Genomic DNA, 27,162 nt, shown 5'->3' with positions numbered 1-27,162 from the left:
GCAGGTTAAACATTTTATTGCACTAATTAACTACTTTTTCTTTCACTAGTTCTTTTTTTAATCTGTGGCTTCAAATAATGCACTAATAAATAATTATAAAAGTGTGCCTGTTATAACTTTTTTTTGGAACTTTGTACTTTTGGAGCCTTGTAGGGATTAACTAAATGGGGCAAGTATCTACCCCTTATCTGCACTTAGGCAAAGCATACAGAGTGTCCAGGAAATATGAAGGACCACTTCTATCTATAACAAGTGCTTTGTTCATTTAGAGGTTGACAGGATATTTGCTTGTCATGCTGTAACGGCAGTCATGTAAATGTATCTATTTATATATTTTTTATTAATTAGGCTGTGATTATTGTTGAAAGATCAGTTCAACTACTTCAACTGAGCTGGAACTCATGAACAAATGTCAGCTTCCTGAATGTGACATCCTGATAGCCCACTTGTATTATGTTGAGGGTTTAGGAAATGTCCATAAAGCAATAGGGAAATAAGCCAGAATTAAGCTGTACAATTGCGGTATCACATATACAAATGAAGATTATTAACATGGATCTCTACCACTATATATAAAGTCTACAGACAACCCCAATCTGTATGCAGTGGCAGGATTACAGCTGCCTTTTAATAGCAAATCATTTTTAAATAGTCGCCTATGTGTACTGAAAATATTACCATTCTTAATAATAATATTACATGACTATTTAGAAAATGTATACAATGGATGACTGTAAATTCTGTTGCAGAGGAATTATACTTGTTGAAAGCTGATTATATCATGAATCTGCTTCAGTTACAATGTTTTTTTATGACTGTACTGCTTCTGTAAAATATTATACCTTATTGTTGTCACACAATAGACAGGAAATTGGTACACATGTAAAGAAAACAAAAATATAAATATTACTTGTTATTTTAGCTGGTAATATACAATAGGTTTGTAAAGATAAGATCATGTTATCCAGCCCCTAATAGCTTTTCAATTGATTTATTAAAGTTATGCTTTAGACTGCAGTCATATACAGTATGCAAAATTTCCAACTTTTTGACAAGTTTAAATTTGTTTCAGATATTTGCAGTCCACTCTAGTTACCTATAGTTAAAGTTAAAATAGAAAAAAATTAAAAAAACAAAAATGACAACTGTTTTAAACACTCTGTACGTAGCTATAAAAAGGTATACATAAAAAGGTCCATGACCTGTGAAATGACCTGAATGTGAATGTAATTTTTTATTTTTTTGTTTCATTACTGCTCATTGGGGACATTTACTCTTTTTGTAGTTGTCCTCCTTACAACTCATTTTGAGATTTTTCGATAGGCACAACTACTCTAATGGCAATACTCTCAGTTTCTGCTGTTAGAACTGGAAATTAATAGAAATCACTCCAATAGGACAGAGATGGCAACAAACTGACACAAATGCTAACCCTTTCCTTTTGTATGAAAATGGGAAAAAAGTTTTAAAAGAATAAGTTTAAAGTATAAGTAAAGGAAAATTAAAAACACTCACCTTTCTCAGAGTGGTTGATCCTACTGGAGGTATCCTAGATCGGGTCCTGCGTTGTCCCAAAATCCTTTTACATCCCAACCTGGAGGAAGCGCTAAGCGCTGCCATCTTCTTTACCCTTCTTCTGCCCCTGCTTACATCACCTGATCCTGCACTGTGCAGGCACTGGATTGAGTGATATAGCCTGCTGTAGATGGGGAGGGAAAAAGAGTGCCAATGCTACTGCACATGCGTGAGATCAGCATTTTTTCGCCATTGAAAAGCCAATTGTGACGTATGTATCCCGGGAGGCTCTGCACTTTTATTTTGTCTTTATTGCCATGGCGATAAAGACAGAATAGGAGGGGCTTTACCCTTCTTGTTAAAAAAAAGTTTTTAAACCCTCCCAAACAACGTAATTGTTATCTTCCATGAAAGGGTTGTCTACCCTTTTCTTTAAGGTAAACATTTTAGTTTAGGTTAGGCTTTAAGTGGTGTTTATCATTGGTGGGGAATCAATTGCTGTAATTAACTGGCATTCCTCTGCAGCATATGTCTCTAAGGTTTGACTGTGAAACAAATATGAAACTGATGCAACTGATGACTTTTTTGTACTTGTTCCACATTTTATTTTTGTGCTCCTAAAAGTCAGGAAAGGTTTGCAATACAAACTTTATATAAAGAACCTAGGTTTTTTTTTCAGCAATCACCTCTCAGCATTGACAGCCTTAGCACCGCATAATATATCTGCACTGGCAGCAGTTCCTATATTTCTAACAACCATCAACACAAAAATTGAATAGGTGATCCACATTTTGTAAGGTCTGGTTAAAACACAATAACAACTGTAAGACAGTTTTCATTAATGATCCACTGTGTTGGAATTCAGAGATATAAATCAGTGGAATCATTGCTGAGGCAGAGGTTGGTGAGCAAAGGAAGTTTAAATCATCGTCTGTTTTTTAAATGGGCCTCTATTGTAATGCTTTCAGCCTTTGCTTTTTATGTTATGGTTCTGATTAGAAAAGTTCATAGACTGTCTTCACTGCTTATCATCTGTTTCACCCATAATATTTGGCTACAGTCTCGAATGTCCATACACAAAGGTGTTTGTAAAATGTGTATGAAGAATCAATTATTTTAACATACTTACCTATCCTTTTTAGGGAATGGGATATCTTCACGCTAAGGGCATTGTACATAAAGACCTCAAATCAAAAAATGTTTTCTATGACAATGGAAAAGTGGTGATCACAGATTTTGGTCTCTTCAGTATATCTGGTGTGCTACAAGTTGGCAGGTACGGTGTTGCTTTTTTTATATTTTTTTTATATTATTTATACGTATTGTTATTATATACTATTTCCATGAGGGATGTGGTATAATTAGGCTTACGTAGAGATAACCTCGGTCATTTTAACGCTAACCCCTGGCAGCTGTAAACACTCTACACCTTTCTTGCCTTATTTCAGTAAGGCATTTACTTTTTAGATGTTAGAGACATTCCCATGTTATGGATTTAGGAACATTATGTATTAAGCTGTATATTGATTTTATTGAAGTTGGGTATTATTGCACAGCAGACTAGTATGTGAGTGTATTAATAATGTATAGTTTATTTTGCACTTTAACAGCCAAGTCTGGTATTGGTGATTGGTAAAAAAAAAAAAAAAAAAAAAATCAAATTGATCCACCATGTTTAACATTTGAATTAGTTCCTCACTTTACATTTTGTTTTGTTAAAAAATATGCGGTGCAATCATTTTTTAAAACAGCATACAAGCTTGTATCGCCATTGCTAGATGGCCATGAGCAAGCAAGCCCCTTATGCCCTATTACATATGTAATAAAAGATGGGCCCTCTAATAGAGGAACTAAGTGAGGTGTTGACAGGTACTGGGCTGTTTCACAAACTGGTGTCCAAGGATAAAATGCAGAAGACTTTGGTGCATCAGGTGGTTGGGTATGTAAAGCATATCTGCAGCACATGGAGGCTGCCAACTTGCTACCATTACCTATACAATTGGTACTTTGGATCTTATAGCCTGTTTACCCTGGTGCAAGTAAAAGTAAGTTAAAAAAAAATTAGTTTAAAAGAAACTTTATTACAAAAAAATGATTGTCCCATTACACCCCATGGGTTTATAAAATGAAAAAAAGTTCATTTCCAAAGGTAATATTTTGTAATGATTTACACAAATCAACATGAGACAACATGGTCATGAGAATTAGCATTGTTCAATTTTGGCTTAAGCTAGTCTCTAATTCTTGAAGGTTTTTTTTGTCAAAGAAGAAAACCTTTTTCCACAATACATAGGGTTCCTTGATGTTAACTATTCATGTTTTTTTTTAAAAGGAAGAGTAGGACGAATATTTTAAAAAGTTTTCAAGGTAATGGTAAATCTGGTGTATGGCGGAGATTAGGAAAAAGGTCTACATGATACTCTTTAATTTTTTTTGTAAGGCAGTGCAAGAAAAAGTAGTGGAAGTGGTGTTACCTATAGAAACAAATTGGAACCATTTCTGAGCTGAGTTAGCGGCAGTGATCTGAAATCTGATGACTTGCTGTGGTGGGTTACTTTATATGTCATCATTGTTCTTTCAGAGTAACTCTAATCAATACCAATAAACTTTCTCTATATTGAACATATATCAAAGTGAGCTTCAGTAATCATTTTCTTAAGTAAGTAATACTGTATATTACCTCCCAGCATTGCGTCTGATTCAAACCTGCACTGTAAAATGAGAGAAGGAGAATTTGATGTTTAGAAGGGTATCTAATAACATTGACTAATGACTGTTATACCATACAGGAACATTCCACAATGAGAAGTGTACAGTAGTGGATTGCTCTTTTTTGGACACTATATAGCGTTATACATCAGTGATGGTCAGCTTGATATTCACTTAGAATTTTCAGAAGGATATTAACTATGTCTGCCCCATATATCTCGCTAGATAGATTTATTTTAAATCACACATACAGAACATTAAAATATCTTTATATTATCTATATATTATCTATATATCATAATAGCTCTACTTAAGTTATAGGTAATTGCCTTTTTATTATATCAGGAAATTGTTGGAAATTGTCTAGAATGGTCACATTTGAAAACTTTCCAGTAAATTAATAATTATATGCTCTCTAATTACCATTATTATCATTTAATCTCAAACAGCATAATATATTTTATACATTGCATATGATGTATAAATGGGGTTAAGTAAGGCCAAGAATTTAAAACCAAGGTCCCTACGCAGTCCTGGGGGTCATTACTGGTAACTGTTAGTACATATTGAATATAAATTGTAACCTGTCAACCTTAGCACTGCCTCAGCAGTATTCAGGTGTAGAAAATGCCTGTCTGACCCGGTAGTATCTTCGTATTTAGACATTATTCTTTGACTGGGTGTCATAGAAACAGTTGCTTAGCAACTTTTTGAAGAATTTTCTAACTAGTTCGTTTGGCCAGATGTATCATGTACAGTTCGTATTGCGTTCACAAATGTATAGTGCTTTTGTTGAAGATCTGTTCTCTTACATGACTTATTTTTGTTGTTATAAAATGGTTAAATCTATTTTTAATTTTTTGGCTTTAAATGTAATGTATACTAGAAAAATATGAATGGCTACATTTCTAATTCTGATGTCATTAATATAATATAACTCATCCTGTCACTAAATGATACCAACCTGGCAGCAGCAGGCGTAGGACCTTATACCTTCAAGCAGGAAAACCCTCAGGTTCAATAATTGCAGGATATATGAAGATAAATATATATTCTCATATATATATACTGCTCCCAATGTACATACTATATTTGACCTGAAGTGAATTTTCACACCATAAAAAATATACATGTTTCAGTGAAAATTATTCATACACCATAAGGAGTCTGCATGTTTCTATTTAAATCCTTCATTGTATACTACAGGAGACATTGTGCACACCATTAATAAAACATCCACATATGTCATATGGACATTCCTCATCTACAAACCAATGAATGGGACATTTTTGGGTGTGAAGAATATATCACCAGTTATTTGGGTACTTTAATATATACTATCACTATGCTTATTATGGGCAAAATTAGGCTCTTGAATAACTCATAATCACGTAATCCTGCAATGCTCATTCAAAGGTCTCATCCATCACAGAATACCGGACCTCATAGGCAATGGGGCCAGCTCCAAAACTTCATGTTACAGTGCCCGGGCCAAGTGATTGGTTGCTAGACCTGTGCATGACATCATGGTAGGAAGTGACATACCAGATGCAGTAATGGCAGAGGCAGCTATGATGGAAGGAAGTTCAGGAAAGCACTGGAGAAGTATTAGTGGGTTGGCAGCGGGAAAGCCTTGACACAGATACTGTCAAATTTCCTTCCAAAAACAGGGTAACTGTGTCTCTTTAAGCAGTAAAATGGTTTGCACCTTGCCAGGTTCACTTTAACAGACCTGTGATATTTCCTTACTGCATCCTATGCCTGTTTATATTTGATTCCTTCATTGTCCTGAAAAAAGTATTTAACGTATTCAGTTAGTACCAAAGATGTTTGCCAATTACCTTTTAAGCTTTGATTCTTATCCACTTGGCACCCCTAATATAAAGCATGCCATTATAACTAACCATAACAGAGGTTAGATGTGAAATGACTCTAAAACCCTCTACTCCATGTGTGAAGCTGTCACTTACTTCTATTAAGTTTAATGACCTGACTTACCTCCTACTGCTATTGAAATTCTTCTCCTGACTCCTGATGAACTGTCACTGCGAAAATGGAAATCCTCCACTCTCCAGTGAGTGTTATATCTGTATATATCAATATGTATGTTATGCACAGTCTTTCTAAAAATATATGCAATAACTGCAATATGGAGCAGCCATATTATACATCTTTTTGAAAAGGAATATGAATTCTTTCAGCAGCCTCCTAATATCAGCAGTATTGCCAGTTCTGTCTCAGATCACTACACTTCGTAATTTTTAGTGTCCTTTTAATATTATACTTCATTTCCACTCTATATTTGAGAGTGCAAGCCAAGCTAAAAAAGCAGTCATTTAATGTGAAATATTTTTCCCCTTTTATCATCTTTGTATAATTATGGCTCATCAAAGATAATACCTATGAAAACGAATATAATGCAAATATAACACATTTTATTGTATCAAATCCTGTAAATCAAAACTTTGGTTTGTAAAAAAGTAACTGCATTTATTTTTACAAATACAATTTACTATGTTACTGATTTGATGGAAAACATCAATAAACTAATGTAAAACTAAGATAAATATTGGAGTTGCATTTTTAGGACTCTACTGTATATTTTTAGCTTTTTTTTAATACATTACTCATGGTAGTAGATGCAGTAATGAAAAATAGCAGTGCACTCACTTCCACCACTTCCCTATATGTGTAGATGGTTTGGCATTCCCGTGTTTGCAGCCTTTTGTCTGGATATGTGTCATGTAATATCTAAGCCTCCGTTGCTCTGATTAGTAGCCTCATTACATTATATGTAAGATCTGATGTCACTACTCTGCTGGAGGCACTAATTTAAGAAAGCCATGCCTCTACCAAGATGGCCCCCTCCACACAGTGACACAGTGCAGAACAAGGCATGGTTAGCCTGTAAAGCTGCGTACACACTTCCAATTTTTGTCGTTGGAAAGGATCTTTCACGATCCTTTCCAACTACAAGGGAGTGCACGATGCATGAACGATGCTGTACATACAGCACCGTTCAGCTCCCTTTCATTAGGATCGGCTGTCGTCCATCGTCCGTGGATCCGGCAGGTCGGTCGTCCGGACGATGGACGACACCGACTGTACACACGGCAGATTTTCGCCCGATAATTGGCCGATGCCGATTATCGGGCGATAAAAATCTGACTTGTGTACGTAGCTTTACGCAGAAAGGTCAGCTGTAGGAAAACCACAAACATTACTGGAGGCTAGTGTCTTTGCCCTTACACCTCTTACAAAGTTCAGTGTCTTTTAAACTTTTATAATATAAGTTATAGTTTTATTCATTATAGTTTCACAAACACATTCTGCCTAAAATATTTGCAGTTAATCTTAATCCAGGAAGTGTTCTATAGGTAAAATAATGCTTAAAGACACAACTTTTAAATTTGTAGTATAGTGTAAAAACAAATCAGTGATCTGATTGATGCCTACTTCCCATAATGACAAAGATTCACAAATTATCATAATACTTAAAAAAATAACTCAATCTCTGGCCTTATTTTACAATTTGTATTAACCAGTTTTATATTGTTCTGCCTTATACATTTCTTTTCTAGAAGGTTGCAGATGCTTTTAGTACCACATACAGTGTTTTATTATGCTCATTTAAAAACACACCTTCCTACTGCAATTAAGGACCAGCTATTATTTATAATAACAACATACTAAAAAAATGTTGGAAATTAAATGGAAAGGCTGAACATTATACAGAGTAATTAAACTGGTATTTTTTTTTTAAGTATTATTTTTTGTAGGTTTTACAGTCATTATGGTATTTTAACAAAACACAAAATGAACCAAAAGTGGTAATTCATTTTTTAGAAATATATAAATACTACAATATGACTAAGATAGAGGAGAAGTGTCATTTATCATAAGTCTGTTAAAAACATTTTTACAACAATATTAGGTACTGATGGAGAAAATTATTAGTGCCATATAGACCACTGGTGGATTTTTCCACATTTTCCTTTTGCCTCATTTGTATTCACCTTTCATTAGTATTACACCTTGTTTACAACTTTTATATTTCTTAATACTTTTTTTAACTGATCTGTATATTTGTTATATTTTTTGTTGTTGACATGTAGTGTTTTAAAGTTCCCAGGTGAAAAGTTGACTTTAAGCCTTTTACCCGCCTCTGCTACTATCTCTAACAAAGTTAGATCCATTAAAGTGGGGTTCGTTTCAAAATGTATGTAAAGTATACTTTCACATTATGCCATGCTTACTGTCCTGCTGCGATGTGTGTTCTCCTTGTTGCCCTATCACCACTAGTAATGTTTTTAACGTTTTTCTGGGTCTGGTGTTTTCTAGAGTTCCTCCGGGTACTCTGGTTTCCTCCCACATCCCAAAAACATGCAGTTAGGTTTATTGGCTGCCCCTCAAAAAATGATCTGTAGACTCCGTTAATGACACATAACTGTAGTAGGGACATTAGAGTGTGAGCCCCTCTGAGGGACAGTGACAATGGACTTTGTAAAGCACTGCATAATATGTTAGCACTATAGAAAAACTATCTAATAATAATGTGAGCTTTCCTTCTTTTTTACCATTTACTTAATATATAAGCTTTGCTTGCCTTAGAGTCACCACGAATGTACTTTTGTAAAGCACATCGCTGTGCTCATAATATGTTGGAGGATTTTGTTTTTACTTAAAGATAGTGGTATAATGGCCACTCCAGGGGTGGGCAAAAGACTTGACTCAGGGGCCACAATGGGTTCTAAAATTAGGAGGAGGATCAGATGGATGGAGCGCCAAAACGGGTGTCACTGAACGTGACCTCATGATGGCATAACCATGCCCACTCTCCCATCTCAGATCTGAGCCTGTGATGGGGGAGTGGTTTCCACACTTCCCAGAGGTGGCGATTTGTACAGGGGACATAGTCTGTGGCTGTGGCTGGTGCGGGGGGCACCGGCCTGAGCTGCGGACAGCGGATCTACTTCAACGGAGCCGCTGAAGTACAGAGAGAGTTCAACAGGCCGGATAAAAAAGCCTAACGGGACGTAGTTTGCCTATGCCTGGTATAGCCACTCTACAGTTGTCATAATAATATGCTTTATCCAAACTGATGGAGATAGACCAAGGTTCTTCTCAGGGCTCAGTGATTTGAACAACATAGCAAATTGTACTCATTTAAACTGAATTTGAATTTTCGATTTATTTTCTTGCTGTCAAAACACCTAATCCCACTATGCAAAATGCTCCCAAAGATAAATGACTTTTCTTGATTTTTTTTTAAATCCTGTTAATAAAAACCTTTTGTAGTTCCTATAGCCAGAAATAATGTCATTTAACATACAAAATTGCTGTCATGAATTATTACTACAGATATTTAGAGTCCACAACTGCACTGTTTGTCAGCTGGTTTTGTGGTGATGTTATTCTTTGTTGATTTAAAAGTAATGCACTTCTAAAAAAGAATGATAATGATTGCATTTATATGCAGTATTTTAAAAAGCAACAGTGAAAAATACCATGTTCCACAACAGATGAAATATGTTCAACAAAAGTAAAACATCCAGATGGAACATAATGACTTTTTCTTGAGAATTTAGGTTGGGTCACACCACGGGAGAATTTTTAAAGAATTCATAGAATTTTAAATGTTCTTAGCCTAAAAAATGTGCTCTTCAAATCGAAACCCCGACAAAGTTTTATGACAAAACAGAATGTTTAATGCACAATCTCTAGAATATTTGAAGGGTGAATCACAAAACCATTTTGTTATTTCAGAGGGGGAAGATGTGTGAATAGAAAAGTAGATATACCAACCAGGTATACCATAAGTCCTCCCCACCCCACCCCCAAAAAACAAAACACACAAATGGAAAACATGGAACATAATTGTATACCTTTTCTCCTAATTGCTGGAAACGTAATTTATCAAACTGGCCATGTGTACCCCACTATGATGATCTGTATTGCTCTCCCTCTAGCATCACTTCTTCAGTACTATATTATTACTGCATTTCTACATTTTATATTACTTAAAATGACCATTATTGTTTACTTTATATATTGTATATGTTTTTCTTTGATACATACATATGCAGTTTTTTTTTTTTTTTTTGATGAATTTTTGCCTATTTCAGAGAAATCAGTATAATTTGCAAAGTCCTGTGCTATATACAATGACATACAGTGAGTCGTGTATTGACTTGGTACCAGCCTTTTGCAGTCCTATGGACAAAGTTTATGGAGGTAATAGCAGTACAAGAAGCCAATTAGTTTATGTTCTGACAAAAAGAAGCCTGCTTTAAAAAGGGTAAGCAGATGATCTCATCACTGTGCTGTCTTTCACTCTCCAGTCACAGGCTGGGATAGGTCCAGGACAACCTTGGTTCAGAGGAATTCGGTAAAATTATTCTGGCCGAAGACATGTAGTGACAAAATAGTACCACTGAGTACTTTCTAGGATATTTTATTGAACTGTTATCTTTACCATGGTATTTTAGGCTGTGTTAATTATATGCCGTTAATGGTATATAATGATTTCTGTCTGGTGACTGAAGGTATACCCTATTTATTTATTTAAAAATATTACTTGACCCTAAGGGAGCTGCATGAATAAATATAAATAAATAATCAGTTTAAATGAATGTGATAGAAGTTCATTATATTGCCAGTATTAACAAATTGCCATAATTCAATTCTAGTTCTTTCAGTCTCAGTTTGTTCATCTGTAACATCAGTCAAACTAAAATCAAAACCAATCAGTGAATCTAGCATAAAAGGCAATAACAGTGTGAATTTTTCCAGCTGGTAGTTAAATCTCATCTCATGCAATTAAGCTTTAGACAGTGTAAAAATCATTGTAAATTAATAGAATCTCAAAATAAACTAGTTTAATATAGTGCAGGAAAAGAGTAGCCCGTAGCCATATGTAATTAGACGCAGGGTCCACATGACAGGGTGTGAGGCCTAGCCTAGGGTTGTTAGGGGGTTAACAAATGTGTTAATGGTTGAGTGGGGCTGTGCTAGTGTGGAGCATGAGGTAGGAGGGGATTAGGCATAGGATGAATATAAAGGGGGAAAACGAAAGTGGGAGGGCCTCTTTTAGAAAGAAAAAGTTTCCCGCCCACCCATCCCTTTTTGTTATCTTTATAATTTGGAATGTTTGGTACGTTTGGTGGTTGGGGTCTTAGAAGGCAAGGATCCAGTGCATGTTAAAGTGGTGGATTTCCGCAGGGGGGATCCTCTTTGGTGGGGTCCCCCCCTTTATGGTGAAGAGATGGTTATGGCTCCTGAGGCAGTGCTGGGCAACTAAGGGCCAAGGTGGAGATGTTGGAAGAGTTAAATTCCTGTTGGGTGCAGATGTTGCCTTCTGGGACCTGCAGCCTGGTTGTTTGGGTTTATAACCGGGAGGTTGGAGTTTGATAACATTAGGGATATTGTTCTTTATGGTTGTGTATTATTAAAATGGGGGCAGTTAGGTTGTTAGTTGATAGGGTTATATTTAATGGGGTGTTATGGCAATTTATGCTTGTAATTAAAAGTGTAAAATTGAGTTATATATTTTTTCATGTATTTATTATTGGATATTTATTTGTTATTTACCTAAATGGTTAAGGTATTTATTTATGGTTAATAAACGCCTGCTTGCCAGCCAATTTAGGTCCAAAACAGGTGTTTGTGTATTTTAATGGTGGGGGGATGGTTGGTAAGCACATGGGGGCTTGGGAGGAGGAGGAAGTTCTGCCAGTGGTGTAAAAGGATGGGATAGAAGGTCCAAATCACTCTGGTCATTCACTTTCTTATGTGCTACTTTTTAATATAGTAGTAATAATTGTCTCTGTCATCACCTTTTTTTCTTTTTAGTTTTTATTTCACCTTGAGACCTTGAGAGAGGTATTTAAAATTTCTTAATATTCATTCTCTCTAATAAAAAACTGTACAGAAATGCTGCAGGGAGATGTTTGTACAGATATCTTGGATTATCCTATTTTGTGTCACATTCTGGTAGTGTTAAGATTATTATGTACATGAACAAGATTCTGCTCACCAAGTTTTTTCCAGCAGGTTTTGATGCACATCATACTGTGTTTGCTAGACTATACGCTGATATATAATTGGCTGATAAACATACTGTATAAACTTGAATCTGGCATCTTATGGCAGGTCACATTACAACAGTGTATGATACCTAGATTAATCATTATACTAACTGAGCAATCTCCTCAAAACACCTTTAGTGATTACATCAGCATATAAAGTATCTAAGCAAAGTTCTATTTAAGGGGGACATGAAGTGAAATGTACCTGCTAGACTGAGTAGATTCTTACTAGGCTAAGTGTTGTGGTATTCTTTTCACGATATGCAGTAACAATTCACTGCATGCAGCATAGTTAGCTCAGTGACTAGCATTCTGCCCTTTGCAGCGCTGGGTCCCTGGTTCAAATCTGGGCCAGGAGAGCATCTGCAAAAAGTTTGTGTTAGCATGGGTTTTCTTTAAGCACTGCAGGTTCCCCTTACATCCCAAAAAACATGCAGCTAGATTTATTGGCATTCCCTGAAAAATTGTCTATGTTAATGACCTATGACTATGGTAGGGACATTGGATTGTGAGCCACTTTGAGGACAGTTAGTGATATGACTATGGACTTTATACAGCACTGCATAATATGTCGGCCTCTAAATACTGGATTATATTAATAATAATTGTGTGCTTTACAAAATTGTACAAAATTCCTGCGCAGGCAGTACGAGCTTTAGCTACATGGCTGCATAAATATGTTGGCATGGTCAAGCTGTGTGTACTACTTCAGGAAAAATCATTGTACGTATATAATCATATACTGACTGACCAAAAATGGGGTGAGAAATTGTATTTTAGTGACACACATTTTATACTTTTACCAACTGTTGAAATACTGGCCACTAGACCTTTTTGATTCAGGTGCAGTTGGATTTTTTGTAACCATTGTAAAGCTCTAACAAAGGCTGTACCTAAACCAAAAGGTAGGTTTTCTTTTACATGTTGGACACATTCTAAGTAGATTTCTCATGTACATAATAACAAAAGTATTTCAACAGGCTTGTAATAAGCAGGCTGTAAGAGTTTCTAAACTAGTCCAGAGACCTTGATTTTGTACCAGAAGCATCCAGCACAGAAAGCTGCTTCATATGAGGTCCCAAATCTCTCTCTAAAATAAAGCTCAATGCATTGACAGCAGGGGGGATGTACAAAGTTGCTGGCAAAGTAAATTGCTATGAGTAAAAATAGCAAAGCAAGAAGGGCCAATGCCTTCTCCTCTCTCTTTTCAAAGTACAGTATTTTGTGAAAACCAGAAGACAGAGGTCCTTTTTTCATTCCACTATATTCAGCTACCATATAGTTCCGTATGCAAATCAGACATAAAACCTGATAAGAGCCAGCTGCTGATTATCACTTCCATGCCCTCTCTCTCTCTTTATATTGTCAGGGTCATTGTTAGTTAATAGGACCAAGTTTGTAAACAAGTGTTAAAAGTGCTGTTAGCAGCTGTAAAGTTTCTGCATTATTATGTGGGAGATCCTTTATTCTGTTCCTTTTATGAAGAGCGTTTCATTGTAACATAACTTGCAATTAAAACACAGCAAAAAAATGATGTTGAGCAATTATTTTTCTTATGATGTGTCAGGATAAGCTGCACAGTCAGGAAATGAAGACACCTGGTACGGTCTACTGTGGGCTTTCTATGCTGCCTCGTCGGGTTTGAAAAGCTTGGGATGCATTAAACATCAGTTCCAATGACAGAAAACCTTCTAATTATACGCTTCAAGGTTATCTTTAAACACCCGGCTTCATTGTTCTGTGGTCTTAGGGCAGGCAGACTGCGGAGGTTGGTAGCCTTTTACCAGACATGTGCAGAGAAAATGTATCCCATATTTAACCATGTGTCTATGACAGGTCATTGGATATTTCAGTATAATTCTGATAATTTCCTATTCAAAACTCTATAGCACTTCACTCAGCTCTCCAACATACTTTATTACATAACTGCTTCCATATTCCCTTCTAAATTAAATAAAATATTAGCTTACTCTAGATTCACAGGCACAAATCATAATCTTAGGGCGTGAAGGTTAGAACTGCCAATGGTGGAGCCAACTCATGCGCACGTGGATCACAATATTATAAATCAGGATAGTCACAGACACCAAATAGTTTAGGAAATCAACTGATTTCGACCCCAACAGCTTCCAAAACTGAGACAAAGTTGTTAATGGTACAGTTACAGACTAAAACATTTTAAAAAACAATATCATTCTAATAAAAAAACAAAGGAAAATCCTAACGGGGGAGGGTGTTCTTACGTTTACAGAGAAGAAGAAATACCCTTTTCATTCCCTTTTCATTTTCACTTTTCTCAATCTAAGTGTGAAACATCTTTAAAATGTGTTGCAACGTTTAAAAAATATCTTTTTTTGTTTTTTTGCATGCAATTTGTATTTAGAAAAAAAATCACCTAAATAGGGTAATGACAGCCAGCCATGTTTCAAGCTAGAGTGTATCTAAAGCCTTTTGGCCATATTTATAATGAATCACACTTTGTATAGTGGTGATCAGTGCTTTTCATCACTATACCATTTTTTATGTAAATTGTTGATCAGAACTCCCATTCACTTGGAAAGAGTAGCTGATTGCCAATTATCAATCTGGTGTACTCCACTGTTTGAAATATACTGTGTTTTACATTTTGAACTCGTGACTTATTCAGTACATGACAAACTTCTGACCTCTACGTGTTACTTTGTACATTACATGTTCTTGACTTAAGTGCTTATTGTATTATTAGTTGTTGGTTTCAAAATAGAGAGTTCTTAGGTTTGGCTCAGATAAACTGTAAGAGGGCTATATTCTATATGAATGTATGTATATACATGTATATGTATTCTATAGTGGATGTATATAATAATTTTAGCACAATTTATTTATTTTTTATGGGTAAAAAGTGTGTCCACACCCAGCATTCAGAATGATAGTAAAAAGACAATTATTTCCAAATGACAGCACAACATGTTAATTTGTACCATCATAATTATTAATTAATTGTCTTAAAAACTTTGTGAACAGACCATATATTAACTGTAATTAGCGTAGATCCAACATTTATATTTATTGTTGAGTTGAATACAGTCAGGTTCTCTCTAATTCTTAGAAAAAACATAGAAAGAGGAAGTGGATAGCTGAAGGTTAAGCTTTAGTTATTATTGAAGCAATCCAGCCACTTATTCAAAAGTGCCAAAGTGTGTTCTTATGTAGCTGGAGCAGTTTGCCGTCTTCATCATTTAATCAAGCTAATGACTGCCGGAGAATTTAATAAATAAAAAAATAAATCATAGTCATGTTTGACTCTTTTTCACATTATTAAATATATATAGAGATTACGAGTTAATGCAGACTCTACTATTTAGGTAATATTGCTGAAAAAAGCATTTTAAATACTCTGTAATTGGAATTCATAGAATTCTATTACCTGGTTCTAATTTTAAATCTGTGTAGCTACAATCAGCCTCTCTCTAATTACAGCTTTTAGAATTAACCAATTTGTGATATAACTTGTTGTCTACAGTCACTATCGGCAAATAAATCAACTAAACCTAATGTCAGCATAATGTTTTATTAGTTGTAGGAAGCCTCATTAATCTACTAACATTATTGCGTAATACTTGATAAAGGAGCACAGAGGTCATCATGACCTGACCATTGCTAAATGCTGATTCCATTGGCCCTAGTATCTGGGATCTGGCCACCAAAGAAAATCAAACTGAAGAAGCATGACATATGTTGTGTGTCTAGAAGAGAATGTAAGTCAGTCCTTTATATTATGCTAATGAAGCAATAAATCATTCTTGCCATTTAGATGATCAATCTCTGCATTCTGGAGGTATCAGATTGGATATATAAATTTCGCACAAGATCATCTAGTAGGTCCCAAGCTTGGCTATCCATTTGCACACTAAGAGCCCTTTCTGATCCTTCAGGTGCCCCAAGTAAGACCCCTCCTGTGCCCCCTTAGCTCTAAATTAGCAAGACAATTTCATTGGCCATACATGCTGATAAAACATGGTGATCATTGGTTTACCAAATTTGAAAAACTTACCCCAGAAGTAATAACCATCTCTGGTGCATAGTAGAACCTTTGCATACTCACCCTCCCCTCACCATAAACATCTTTTTTGTATAATCAACCCTCCCATGCCACTGTTTTTGTTAATTATACTTACCTCTCCTTGCTCCATTTCAACCAGTCCTTTTCCAGGTTCTGGATCTTTGGCCACTTTACTAGCCAGGCCACAAGGATGTAATATTGGTACTTTGCAGCAGGGTGCCTACTGCCCTCCTCCCCTCTCCAGAAAACTGAATAGCACTATGCATACAGTATAGTTCATTCTATCGCTGTTGGAAACTATCCTAAAAGAATTGTGCAAAGATCTTGCACTCAGCACAACCTCACATAGCAGGTTAAAAGACCTAACATCTGATGGTTGTTCCATTGGGAACCTTCTCCTCCCCAAAACTGTTCTAGATCCTTTCTGACCACCACCTTTTATTCCCATCCTTCCTAGTTACTCCACCCTTAACTTCCAACCAATCCCTCACTGACTCTTCCATGACCCCCTCCTTCTACTTTTAACCCCCCCAGTCTCCTTTTCCTACCCTGTCATGTAGGCTGTACGCTCATCTTGCTTTTGCTACGGGCCTCCCTGGGCAAACAAATGAGAAACAGCAGACTGATGAGAGTATCCCTCGCACCACAGCACCCTAGTTGGGCTCTTTGTGCTGCATTTCCCTTGGCTGGGATGGATTCAATTGAATAGGAACTGTATGAGGCTGTTATCAGGCCCTATTCTGGTTCTTTTACTACATCCTAGATATGTGCTTGAGTGCGTGCTAAGGGTTGTCTGAAAATGGGGATTATGTAAGGTAACATACTAATAAAATATTTGTAATACAGTAACATATTTTCATTTTCTATATTACCCTGAAGTATATTCATAGCCTAAGTAACTGGTTTACATATTTTGTGGGGAGCTGTTATAATTCCTTTGATGGGCCATGCATACCTAATTCTAACACTGTGTACAAGAGGATGTCAGTGCAGTTCATGAGTAGAGGGATTAGATGAAGAAAAGAGACAAGAAAGTTAAAAGACGAGTCCAAAATCACATACTGGTTTTACTAGCATCAAGTAAAGAAGGAGCCAAAAATGCAATGATGTATTTATGAATTTTGTTGTCAAATGATTTTGAGCGACATGTAGACTCCCCCAGAATAATAGGTTAACACCCCACCCAATCAAAACCCCTTTCTTTTTAATATGTGTTGTAGTAGAAAGTAAGAACAAATGTTTATAACTTTGGAAGACATTACGTAAGTGGGTACCTAAGTAAACTGTGTGATTTGGACTGTGAATTCCAAAGAAATAGCAACATGGAGAACAATACATATTTTTTCGTAAAAATAAAATGACATAAAAAGAATGTTTATTTACTCAAAAGAAATAAAATAGTCAATCTTATTGTTTGTAATTTTTGACCAGGCGAGAAGACAAGCTCCGGATCCCACATGGTTGGCTTTGTCATTTGGCTCCAGAAATAATACAGCAGCTGTCTCCTAACACAGAGGAGGATAAACTTCCATTTTCAAAGCTCTCAGATGTATTTGCACTTGGGTAAGTAAAACTCCAAGTAACTTTGCAAATGTCATTTCCTACCTCTGCTTTTTTTTCCTGTGTATTTAGGCCTGTGATCACAAACCCAAACTAATATTACCTTTACTTTACATTTGGTCTGGGCTGCCTAATAGAAAGCAACACGTCTTCTAAGCAGCATTGAGAATGGGGAAGGAATCAGGGACTTTTCTTTGATGACTGGAATAACGTGGATTAGAGAGCTTTGAGGCTGTTTCAAGTACTTTTTGATCTATTTCTGCAGTGATTACATGAGTGCAGAGCAGATAGAAATGGTTGTGTATAGCTCTTAGAATAAATACTTTGAGCCTGAATTACTAAATGGTTGAAGAGTGTTCAAATAAAATTAATACTGAATTTTCACTTCAGCTGTTGAACCATGTGCAGTAAAAAAAAAAAAAATTATTTCCACATGATTGGAAAATTTAAGTAGATCTTTACTCTCTTTTTGTGTAAATATTCACAATTCTTTTAGTAATCAGCCTCATTGCATCAAACATTATGGATCAGAGGCCTTTTAAGTTGTGTTCATATCACTCTTTGCAAAAAAAAGTACATACTGCAGAGAGGCTGAATGTAAATACGTCGCTGTGGCAGATTGATGGATGATGTCAGAGGGCCGCTGTACACATGTCGAGTAACTATAATTATCTGACGTGTATATAACTTTCATTTTGTTTTGACTTTAGAGATGTGTGTAAATATGGTTAAGTATTTTACCCCAAAGTGTGCAAACACAAGCTTCTTACTTACAGTTGTAAACACATGAGACTACATATAGAATATTAATCCCCAAACCTTGTGAATAAGTAAATAAAATCAGGGTATCCCAAAACCATCACCCATTATTACTAGCATATGCCCCTGACTAGTTGTCCTGGGCATAATCTTTGGTATTTTCATGAGCCTGTGTAAAATCAAGTCTGAACACAGATACTGCTGATGGCATGAGCCTGAGCTAAGATAACTCTCTGATCTTTTCTTACTTACAGAACTATTTGGTACGAGTTACATGCCAGAGAATGGCCATTCAAAAGTCAGCCACCAGAAGCGATCATATGGCAAGTAGGAACAGGCATGAAGCCAAATCTTAGCCAAATCGGAATGGGAAAGGAAATATCGGTGAGACTGGGTTTCTGTATTGATATGTGTTATCAGTCCAGTAATGAACCAAACCACTGAAAATATTATCTAATTTTAGCACTCTTTTGCCCTGGTGAGCTATCTGCAGGTTTTCTGTATACCTCTGATTTTTCTCACATATGATCACATGTAGGTTAGATCTTTCATTTAATCTAGCCTCATCAAGAAGGTGACATTGTTCATCTGGTTATTAAAGTCATTGTGGTACATGATGATTGTATTAAAATTAAAAAAAGATTACTTCATACAAATATATGTTTTCCTAGTTGGAATTTACAAAGCATCAAAATATGTTTTAGACCATCTACACCAGCAGTTCCCAACCGGTGTTCCACGAGAAACTTTTGGTGGTCTGCAGCTCTGGTCAGTGCGCCCTCCATAGGGGTCAGGAGAAGGACCCAGCTGGGAGGGGGCACCAGCCAGAGCCGCAAACTATTTCCCCCATATGGATCGCAGGCTCAGACCTGCGATGGGAGGCATAATGACGTCACTCTGGGGGAAGTTTCTTCCCCTTTGAGGGACACACGGCTTCCCGCGCATGCGCCGCCTGGAGTCTGTGAAATTAGTGGTCTGTGACGTCCAAAAGGTTGGCAATCACTGATCTACACAACTGTCCTAATACTAAAGAACTACAATACAATATTTTAGGAGACATACAGGGAAATCTTTTCAGGTCTGTGGACACAAAAAATACTGAAAAGTTGATACCAAGAATCTTTGATTTTTGTGATTGAAGGTATAGACTTTAGATAAATATGTATAAAGGTCAACTTGATATAAATAATCCTCTTATTGTACAGTGTTACATTTTTACTTATAATTTATTTTAAGTTATATATATTATGTATAATTTGTGATTTTGCAGGAACATGGGGTCAGTCCGATCTGCTCATTACAAATGCAGGATTCAGTGTTACCTTTTCTGGAGCTACATAATGGTTGCAATGCAAGTTTTTGATGGGCTAACTCAATGAAAAAAAGTACTTTTTGCTTCTGATAGATAGTTCTATGAATTGTTAGGCGATCGCAGTGAGTTACTAAAAATCTTTCTTTGGTGGGATGGATTTAATAAAAGGGTTTATGCTGTTCAATTAGCAAACTGAGTTATTAATTTGCAATTCACTTAGAGATAATTCACTTAACTTAGTAAATGGTAGGAAGATTTTCTGACTTCAGCTATCCAATCATAGGCTATTAAAAATCATGAATTTCACTTGTACAGACCAGATCAAGCACCTATAATGGTTTACGTAGCTTTTCAGTGAAATGATTTGCTAAATCAGGCTTCCAGGAGAATCCATGTATGCTTTCTACTAGTACTAAAAATGTGAAAATCTAAAGACATTTGCTAACAGATGATTTGTTTAAGAATCCTATGAGAAAGTGAATAAAAAATTCCTCATAATGTCGTTCTAAATTCAGCCTTAATAGCTCTCTCTGGAACATTCTTACCAGTAGGGAATAAGTCCATTTTTAATGAGAAAGAAAGTATATGTTATGCTCAGAAGTGGAATGGTTAAGAGGTTCTGCCAGCAGATATGTTAAACAGCTTCATGATAAAGTTAAATATACAGTACAAGTATGAGCTTGAAGAGGCTGTAAATTATTTTCAACAAAGCAATATATAGCTGTTATTTCCTACTCAAAACACCAGTGCCGATAACAAATGAACTGAGGTACTTTATAGGAAAAAAGATATTTTGTAAAGCACAAGAACCCATGACAACCATCCTTGTCATGGTGACTGCAGTGGGGTGAATTCTGATTGTTTTGTATTGGTAACATTGATATGCAGATCATCTATTCACTGCTTGACTACAACTGACTTAGGGTAATCCAGCACTGTTGTATGGAAAGCAAGGTGTTTTTCCAACCTCTTGTCATCATATACTTATCTTTCCTTCTTTCACTTGCCACTCTGCTTAGTGCAGAGCTGAAGGAAATATGTGGTACATGGATGGTCATGTATATCATTCCATGTGGTATAACCAGTCTATAGTGCATGTAAACGTACTGCTTCATTCTGCATAGACAGGTTCTCTTTATATTTTAAAAGTAAACATCAATGGTCCTTTTAGTGATCTCACAACATTGCCAAAAAATGTTCTACAGACAATGTGCAGAAAAATCATACAGTGTGAAGATCAATGTAAAAAAACATCATCCCCAGCATGTCCTGGTTAAAATGCATAGTCTTGCAGACTTATCAGAATATTTCTGTTTTGGGTCAGCTCAGCATTTCCAATCAGCGTATTCTCACTCTTTTGTGTATTTTTTTATTAGGACATTCTTCTTTTCTGCTGGGCCTTTGAGCAAGAGGAAAGACCAAGTTTTACCAAATTGATGGAGATGCTGGAAAAACTGCCAAAGCGGAACAGGCGCCTCTCTCATCCAGGTCACTTTTGGAAATCAGCTGAGTGAGTAACTTGCTTAAACTATTTGTGTTATTAGGTCTTAGTTTGATATTATATGTATATGATAACAGGAGCTACATAAAGATCATTTGTACTTAATTTACTAAAGAAATGTATTCTGGATGATTAGCAAAGTTAAATATACCTTTGCAAAGAGGCAAAACTTTTCTTATTTAACCTATTAGATTAATCTAATATCTTGCAAGCAAAAATGTTTACATTTCATTGGACATTTTTGGGTATTCATTGTGTAACCACACATTCTTTACATCAGTTTGATGAAAGGAGATGAAATGAGACTGAACAGGTAAAAGTGTAGAGTGGTAGAGAAGAAAGAAGAGATGCAAATAGGTAAAGGGGGAGAAAGGATGTGATTATTTAGTAGAGAAGGAATGCTACGAACCTCCCAGAGCCCTAATGTCATACCATGCTGTGTGGCAAAAGGCTTCTAAGATCTACATCAATTTTTAAAGAGTTTGACCATATATACAAAACATCCTTTCAACAAACCTTTATACTATGCAGTATTGTTACCCCACAACTAAGTATTTTTGTGTATTCCACAAAATGTAAATGTCATTTTTGCACATATTAAATCCATTGATTTTGCAGTGTTGGTCATTCTCCCAATGGAAGTTCAGTGCAACATTGTTTTTTTTTTTCTAAAACTGACCAAACTGTCTAAAAATTTTTAGTTCTTGTATCCCAGTTGTTGGTCTGTATATAGGACTCCTGATTTTGAATATAGATATATGTGCATGGATACTGAAACCTAGAATGGAGAATGCATTTGTGTCATGGTTTCATTAATAACTTCTATGCATGAACCTTACATATGGGTGCTTTTGTTATATATTGCATCATCTATTCCCCTCTACTTTTGTGTGCTGCTTCCCCTACCCCATAGATTGTCAGCTCTTCTGTACAGGGTCCTCTCCTCCTCCTGCTTCACTGTCTGTATCAAGCAACTTCAATAATATTTATTACCCTCTTATGTATATTCTGTTTTATAACTAGACTTTTTTTTCCAGGCTGTGACAGATATCGAGCATGGTACATTACATCTCGGTATCCCCTCTTCTACATCTGCCTTCTCCCTGTCCTGAACACTACTGTTCTTCCCCTCAAACTATGGGAAATCTGACGGTGGAAGAAATTGTAGGAAAGGCAGTGAAGATTGAGAGCAGGTGGAAGTCTTGCACTCTAAAGCGAGAACGAACCCAGTGCTGCCTCATCCGCCTTAGCCCACCAGTGGATGGAAGTGCTACAAAGAGAAGTTCAACTCTCCTTAGAGACTGGAGCGCTAGAAGGAGGGTAGAAAATGTATGATTTGGCTGGCGCAATTGACATTCTTGATGGTCACTATATGCGCTGTATTGATATGTAAAGGGCCAGTTATGCACATACCTCTAAAACTGACCCTGTTTATGCACCTCGATAGGCTAAAAACAGGATGCTGTGACATCATAGCCTTGCAGTCCTCGCAGGAGAAATAAAAATCTCATTGTCGAGAAGGATTATTCCTTGCATATGCCCTTCACTATCTAAAGGGATAAATGTTAAGAATTCCAAAACACCAATTTTATTTTTTTAAAATGATTTTTCATGACCGAACCTGAGTAGGAAATGTGAAGACTATGTACAGTTTTAGGCATTTGACTGAATGAAGGTTGTACATTGGTGATTGGAATGATTGCAAAATGTCTTGAATTATTGTATTTTACCTGTGTCTATTTGTGTTTTTAGGTTAAGTTACTGGCAGCATGCTGCTTATCTTATGCAGTACAAAGAACATGTACACAGAGCATAACTCTTCATACTTGAACACTTGCTGAAACCAACCACTACAGAAGAAAAACTCTTTGAATTAGTTAAATATATCCAAATATAAGTATGTGATTTTGATGCACTCTGGTACAACAAAGCAATTGACTAGCTATACTGCTTTACTTTATTAACACTCTCTTTGATCTTCATCATGAGCCAAGGTGCTAGTGTGTGTATGTTTGCATATGCACACACACATAATACCAACACACTGTATGTATATATAAATCAAAATGTATTGGGTTTTGGCATGGGTTCCCCACTCAAGCTTCATTTTCCATATGTTATATGGAGTGCTGGTAAAATTCACATAGCTGTTATAGTCCAATCCTACAAACTTTTGGGCTAGTATGCACCTTTTGATATCATTGATTTTTCTATAAATAAGAACCTGCTACAAGAAGGGTTCTGATTGCTGTTCAGAGCCAGCACCCAAATAAATATGTGGGAGTATGTTGTAAAAAAAACTTGGTTTTGTTTTTAAGAGTGCCATGCTTTACCTACACAGCAAAATGTTGACTTTAAGTGGAGAACACCCCCAGTTTAGGTCTGCACCTGTGTGCAGTTTTGAAATTGAAATGCATACATTTATTGAACGATACTGAGCAGTGAGAAATGCAATTTATTAAAATTTGCAAGGCTTTTTGTTTTATTATGCTGCATGGACAATCATAAATATAAAATTTACATAAAAAAATTTTTACATAAAATTTTTACATTGATTTCTCTTGAAAATTTCTGTAGGAATTGGTATGCACCATTCAGATTTTGCTATACATATATTCTTTTAAACAGTTTAAGATTAAATAATAAATTATTAAATAAATATTAATATTACTAAGATTAAAAATTAGGCTAGGTTTAGACCTGTGGCAGGAACAAGTGTTCCTCAGCCCTTCTTAGTTGGCATCTTGCCTTCCCCAGGGCCAGTCATAGAGAAGGGCAAAGTGTGTGGCTGGAGGAGGGCCCCAGACTCTCTTCAGCCCATGGGCACCCCAAAGTCAGTTCAGTGGCGGGGCCCAAGCCAGTTCTGCACAGGGGCCCAGTGTTAGCTACATCCTCCACTGGACATCCCTATTCCCCGTAGATGATTTGTTATATGTAGCTTTTCACCTGAGAAAACAGTTTGGTGGAGTGAGAAAGCAGTAACTGCAGTTGGGTTTTCAGATATTTTTCTGATATTGTTTTCTGATATTGTGTTTTTGGGAGTTGTATCTGTTTGGCTGTTGGGTTGTGTTTGACTGTCATTTTTTTTTAAATAGCTTTTTTCTCCTTTTTCCTTGCTGACTTCTAAGGGGGAGTGGTCAAGGTTTCACAGGTAATTTAAGTTCTGGGCAAACTCACCTTGAGCTTGCTCACTCTTGGCTGGTGAAACAAGTGGCTGGGAATAAGTGGAGTTAAAAAACACAGGAGTTTGAAAACAAAAGGAGTTGAATCCTTAAAGTAACTACAAACTGTAAGTAAACTTTTATAACTCCTTGAAAACGATAAACATTGTAACTGGGAAATGAGTGGTAGCAAGGGGGAAGGTATCAGTCCAGTGCACAGTCTGCCATATGTATGCAGATATGGAGCTACAGCTTCTAGGTGAATACCGCTGTGACAGATGTGAACAAGTCGCCCTTCTGGAATCTCACATTAGAGTTCTGGAGAAGCGCATTGCAACACTGAAATCACTGGATCACCTTGAGAGGGGTCTCCTGTTCACTGAGCAGGTAGTTATTGGCCTAGATGTGGAGAGTGGAGAGGTTAATCAGGATGAACATTTAGAGAGCTGGGTTACAGTAGTTAGAGGGAGTGGTAGGGGCACCCAGAAAATGAAGGCCAGCCCTGTGTTCGAGCACCCTAACACATTTGCAAAGCTATGTGAAGATGTGCAGGTGGTACAGTGGTGGCAACTCTAGATGTTACTGCTACCTCTAACACCTGGGAGAGCAGCCCATCTAGTAGGGGTGGGGAAGGCAATGCAGGAAAGTGTAGACAATTGGTTGTCATAGGGGATTCTATGATCAGGAGGACTAATAGAATAGTTTGTCGCCTGGATCCCTTCAACCGAATGGTTTGCTGTCTACCGGGTGCCAGGGTTCAGCATGTGGTGAACCGAGTGGACAAATTATTGGGAGGGGCTGGGCATGACCCAGCTGTCTTGGTCCATGTTGGAACCAATGACAGGGTCCATGTTGGAATCAATGACCATGGAAGATGGAGGATCCTTAAAAATCAGTTTAACCTCCCTAGCGGTTCATTTCTTTCTGGTTTTATATGTCTAAAGCGGTACATTGTTTTTCATGAAAATTTATTTTACAGTATAATGTAATAGTATGAGTATAATAAAGTTTGAAACACAAAATCATGTATGAACTGAAAAAAATATTACATTATACTCATACTAATTTATATACTGTAAAATAAATGTTCTTGAAAACAATGTACTGCTTTTACAGATAAAAATCCAATGTATTGCATTCAATACAGTTATTTTGTATTGAATGCAATACAAATGGATTTTTAATTTCCCGCCCTGCCCCGCGGGCAACTTACACATGCACCGACCTCACCGGGAACTCCCCGGTGAGTCATCATGTGCACAAGCCGGCCGGAGGAAGAAGGAAGAAGACAGGGATCCCAGCGATGGATGGCGCGGGACGTCGGCGGATCAGGTAAGCACTCTATTTACTAACCTTCCCATAGGATTACATACCCTTAGTGTGACTCCGAGTTACCACTTTTAGCAACTTTTTTCTACCCCGGGGTTACCTCTAGGGAAGTTAAAGAACAAGGTTTCAAGTTGAAGAAAAGGACCTCCAAGAGTATTTTCTCTGAAACACTGCCTGTGTCATGAGCAACACATAAAAGACAGAGGGAGCTTAGACAGCTAAATGCATGGCTTAAGTCCTGGTGTAATAAGGAAGGGTTTGGGTTCTTAGAGCACTGGGCTGACTTTTCATTGGGCTACAACCTATATGCTAGAGATGGTTTGCACCTAAATGGAAGGGGGCCTGCTGTGCTACGGGAAAGATTTAGAGGAATGGTGGAGGGATATTTAAATTAGAACAGAGGGGGGTAGGACAGTTAAATAAGGTGGCAGAAAGGTCACACAAGGGTCGGTCACTGGTGGAGGGTGGATTGGGGAGCCGGGTGTCAATCAAAGAGGGAGAAACCTCCCCCATAGTCTTGTCATCATGACATAACCCCACCCACTCTAGAGACACAGCCGGCCACTTCCCTGAGCCTGGGATTTGTACGGGGGGCATGGTCAGTGGTTCTGGCCAGTGCGCCCCACCAGCGGGGTCCTCTTCCTGACCCGGCTCGGGGGGGGGGGCAACGGCCAGAGACGCGGACCACCAAAATTTTCTTGCGAACCACCAGTGGTCTCGGACCACCGGTTGGCGAACTCTGATTTGAACAGCCTGTACACCAATGCTAGAAGTCTGGCAAACAAAATAGGGTAGTTGGAAGCCCTAATGAATGAAGAGCATTATGACTTTGTTCGTATTGCTGAATCCTGGTTTTGTTCTTCACATGCCTGGGTTGTCAATATTCCTGGTTATACTCTCTTTCGTAATTGACAAAGCACCAGGACCTGATGGATTACACATGAGTTTCCTCAAAGAGCTGAGCTCAGTTATTTCAAAGCCTTTTTTTCTAATTGTTACAGACTACTTAATCACTGGCATGGGACCGATGGATTGGCGTAAGGCCAATGTGGTTCCTATCTTTAAAAAGGGATCAAAGTCATTACCACGTAACTACAGACCAGTTAGTTTAATGTCCATAGTTGGAAAGGTCCTAGAGAGTTTGATAAAGAACCACAGAGAGAAGTTTCTGCTAGAAAATAATATAA

At 37.0% G+C, this 27,162-nt stretch overlaps 1 protein-coding gene across 3 annotated transcripts in view; it reads left to right on the top strand.

Annotated features, from left to right (window-relative positions):
• Nucleotides 1-25,600, top strand: part of KSR2 (kinase suppressor of ras 2) — a 202,246-nt gene extending 176,646 nt beyond the window's left edge. For 2 of the 3 annotated variants that reach the window (XM_072415949.1, XM_072415948.1), the window contains 5 exons: nt 2,658-2,791; nt 17,785-17,916; nt 18,927-19,056; nt 21,361-21,494; nt 22,523-25,600. In XM_072415949.1, the coding sequence (XP_072272050.1) occupies nt 2,658-2,791; nt 17,785-17,916; nt 18,927-19,056; nt 21,361-21,494; nt 22,523-22,529 (537 nt within the window). In that variant the 3' untranslated portion in view covers nt 22,530-25,600. Of the gene's footprint in view, nt 1-2,657; nt 2,792-17,784; nt 17,917-18,926; nt 19,057-21,360; nt 21,499-22,522 lie in introns of those variants that run through there. The other variant, XM_072415950.1, reaches the window with a different exon arrangement.
• The last annotated feature ends 1,562 nt before the right edge of the window (nt 25,601-27,162 follow it).

The sequence above is a fragment of the Pyxicephalus adspersus genome, chromosome 6, assembly GCF_032062135.1.
Source record: "Pyxicephalus adspersus chromosome 6, UCB_Pads_2.0, whole genome shotgun sequence".
Taxonomy (NCBI): Eukaryota; Metazoa; Chordata; class Amphibia; order Anura; family Pyxicephalidae; genus Pyxicephalus; species Pyxicephalus adspersus.
Note: the sequence above shows the minus strand (reverse complement) of the source record. Positions and strands in the feature narration are given on the sequence as shown.